This window comes from Protobothrops mucrosquamatus, unplaced genomic scaffold, assembly GCF_001527695.2.
Source record: "Protobothrops mucrosquamatus isolate PMUCROS unplaced genomic scaffold, P.Mucros_1.0 scaffold1188, whole genome shotgun sequence".
Classification (NCBI taxonomy): Eukaryota; Metazoa; Chordata; class Lepidosauria; order Squamata; family Viperidae; genus Protobothrops; species Protobothrops mucrosquamatus.
This window is the reverse complement of record NW_015387400.1, coordinates 400,108-402,747: the sequence shown is the minus strand read 5'-3', so window position 1 is coordinate 402,747 and position 2,640 is coordinate 400,108. Positions and strand designations below refer to the sequence as shown.

The 2,640-nt window shown below is 37.6% G+C and overlaps 1 protein-coding gene across 1 annotated transcript; it reads left to right on the top strand.

The window, feature by feature from the left end:
• Positions 1-11: 11 nt before the first annotated feature.
• Positions 12-800, top strand: LOC114922884 (olfactory receptor 6M1-like). The gene has a single exon (XM_029285019.1). It carries the CDS (start codon positions 12-14, stop codon positions 798-800), a length of 789 nt encoding a protein of 262 aa, XP_029140852.1.
• Positions 801-2,640: the final 1,840 nt, after the last annotated feature.

The following is a 2,640-nucleotide window of genomic DNA, read 5'->3' as shown; positions in this document are numbered from 1 at the left end:
CACTGGTATGCATGGACCAACGCCTCCAAACCCCCATGTACTTCTTCCTCTGCAACTTGTCTCTTCTGGAGACTTTCTTTGTCTTGACCATCTGCCCAAAGATGCTCGTCAGCCTGATTTCTTTGAACAAAGCTATTTCTTTTGGGGGATGTATTGCCCAATGCTATTTCTACTTCTCCTTGGGTACCTGTGAGTGCATTCTTATTGCTGTGATGGCCTTTGATCGCTATGTTGCTATCTGCTACCCACTCCGCTATGCCATCATCATGAGCAAACATCTCTGTGTCTTCTTGGCTCTGGGCTGCTGGACTGGGGGATTCCTTCTCCTTCTCGTTCCACTGCTCTTCCTTCTCAGTCTGTCTTTCTGTGGCTCTAACCTCCTTGATCATTATTTCTGTGACTACGCCCCAATTATAAAGCTTTCTTGCAGCAAAAATGTCCATTTCCTTTTGGACTTTGAGATACCTTTCTCCTTAATGGTGCTGCTCACCACCTTATCTGTCAACGGGGTCTCCTACCTCTATATTATTTCCACCGTCCTACGGATGCATTCCACCAAGGGCCAGAAGAAGACCTTTTCCACCTGTGCTTCCCACATTACAGTAGCTACCATATATTATGGCAGTTCCATCTTCATGTACTCCTTACCCACCAAAGGACGTTTGCTGGGTGTGCAAAAATCCGTTGCACTTGTCACTGCAGTTATTACTCCATTATTGAATCCTTTTATTTACACTCTGAGAAATCAGAAGGTCAAGGACGTCTTAAAGGACTGCCTGAGGAACTCATTTCCACATTGAGAAGAACAGCACCGTTTACACCGATCTGCATTTAGCAAGCTTCATTTTAGGGCTGCAGAAATTGATGGAAAACTAGTTTATGAATGGATAGTATATAGGAAATTGGATTCGTATTTGTAGGTCTAGTAATTTCTTTGTCTTTTTATATGTGGAATATATATTTTTTATTTCATTTATATGTTTTCCTTATTTTGGTGTTCAGAACATTGTAATGACATTACTAACTTCTCAATGTATGGCCATAGAAGAGTAATTCATTTTCAATGGATTTGCATTTTAGCTATGGTAATTTGTCTGCATTTTTGTATATGGACTTTTAAATTTATATATTTCACGTACTGTATATGTTTACCTTATTCTGGCATTCAGAATGACCTAACAACATTGGCAACTTCTCAATGCATGGGAATGGAACAGCACACCAATGTAAGAAATAAAGAATATAAAAAGAGATTTCATCCGAGATCAATGGGAAGCACTGTGCTTTGACAATTTAGTCTTCTCATCACTCCTGGACAGTTTAGTCTTCTCATCACTTCCTGGACAGCAGAGACATTTTGGAGTATGTACACAATAATTTGTTCTGCCTCTAGTTCCGTATCCAGCATGGTAGAACATGTTTGATTCTGATTTCTAGAAAAAGAAAGGCTGGCATTTATATCTACTTACAAAAATTAATGAGGTCACTGAATCAGCATGGATTTCATTTCAAGGTGACAGGTTTTGGATTCTATGTGAAGGTGTCATCCTAAAAACAAATAGAGTTCCTCAAGAAGCTTCACAAAACTGGCTTCAGTTCTAATGCTTAAGTAGAGAAAGTCAAATCAAGGGGGCAGAAGAAATGACTTATATCCATTAAGGCCAAAGGGTCTGATTTACAATTAAATCTTTAATGAATTCTGCATTCTTGATAGAATGTACATCTGCTGTCACTCCTTGGACCAGAACAAGAAAACCTGGGATCCAACTTAAACTGCACGCACCACAACTCACATTTAATGTCATGGGAGACAACTTTTTCACATTCAGGAAGAAAAGCTTTTCAACCATTTTTCAACCAGGAATATTTGCAGAGGTTATAATAGATACTATAGGAGTTTTCCCATCCATTATTAAGAAAGTCTGGTGGTTGGTTTTTGTTCTACTCAGAAATAAATGATGTGAAGACTTTGGTGGTTTGATATGCTTATTTTTCTTCTCAATGAAAAATAGGGTAGGGAACTTGATCTTGTATGTTTTCACTATTGTCCTGTTTCATATTGGAAATTTTGTGGCTCCAAAGGTCAAAAATGGAGCACGCTATGGATTTGGGGAGGGTTGAAAATTTAAAATTTAGATGCAAGAGAATCTTCAGCCTTCCACCATAACCTCAAAGCAGAGATCTGATTTGTATAAATGTCTTCCTATTGCTTCCATTTGAACAAACCTCCCCAGCAAAGAGTAAAAAAAAAAAATTGTTAGTCTGCAGCCAAGGCTGCAGGAAGTGCACTGAAGTTGAGTTGCTCCACTCACTGTTTATATATTGCTATAAGGGTAACCATAATATTAGACTCCAGTAGAGATATTGATATGTTCAAGTGATCTCCTGCATTAAAAAAAATAAGTTTGTCCAATAAAGGGTAATAGAGTATAATTGGTAAATATAGAGTAAAATGGTAAAATAGAGTAAAATGGTAAAAAAAATTGACTGTTGCTTCTTTAAAGATGGATTCCTTTAAAATACAACCTAAATATTTCATTTTTATAAGTAGTTGATATACTACAGAATATTTGATATACTATTCTTACTGTATTGAGCCTGCAGTGTGTGGCAGCAGCCAAAAAAGCTGATACAGTCTTG

Excerpts from the sequence above, each read along its gene's own strand:
- LOC114922884 (XM_029285019.1), top strand. The coding sequence starts at position 12 with ATGGACCAACGCCTCCAAACCCCCATGTACTTCTTCCTCTGCAACTTG.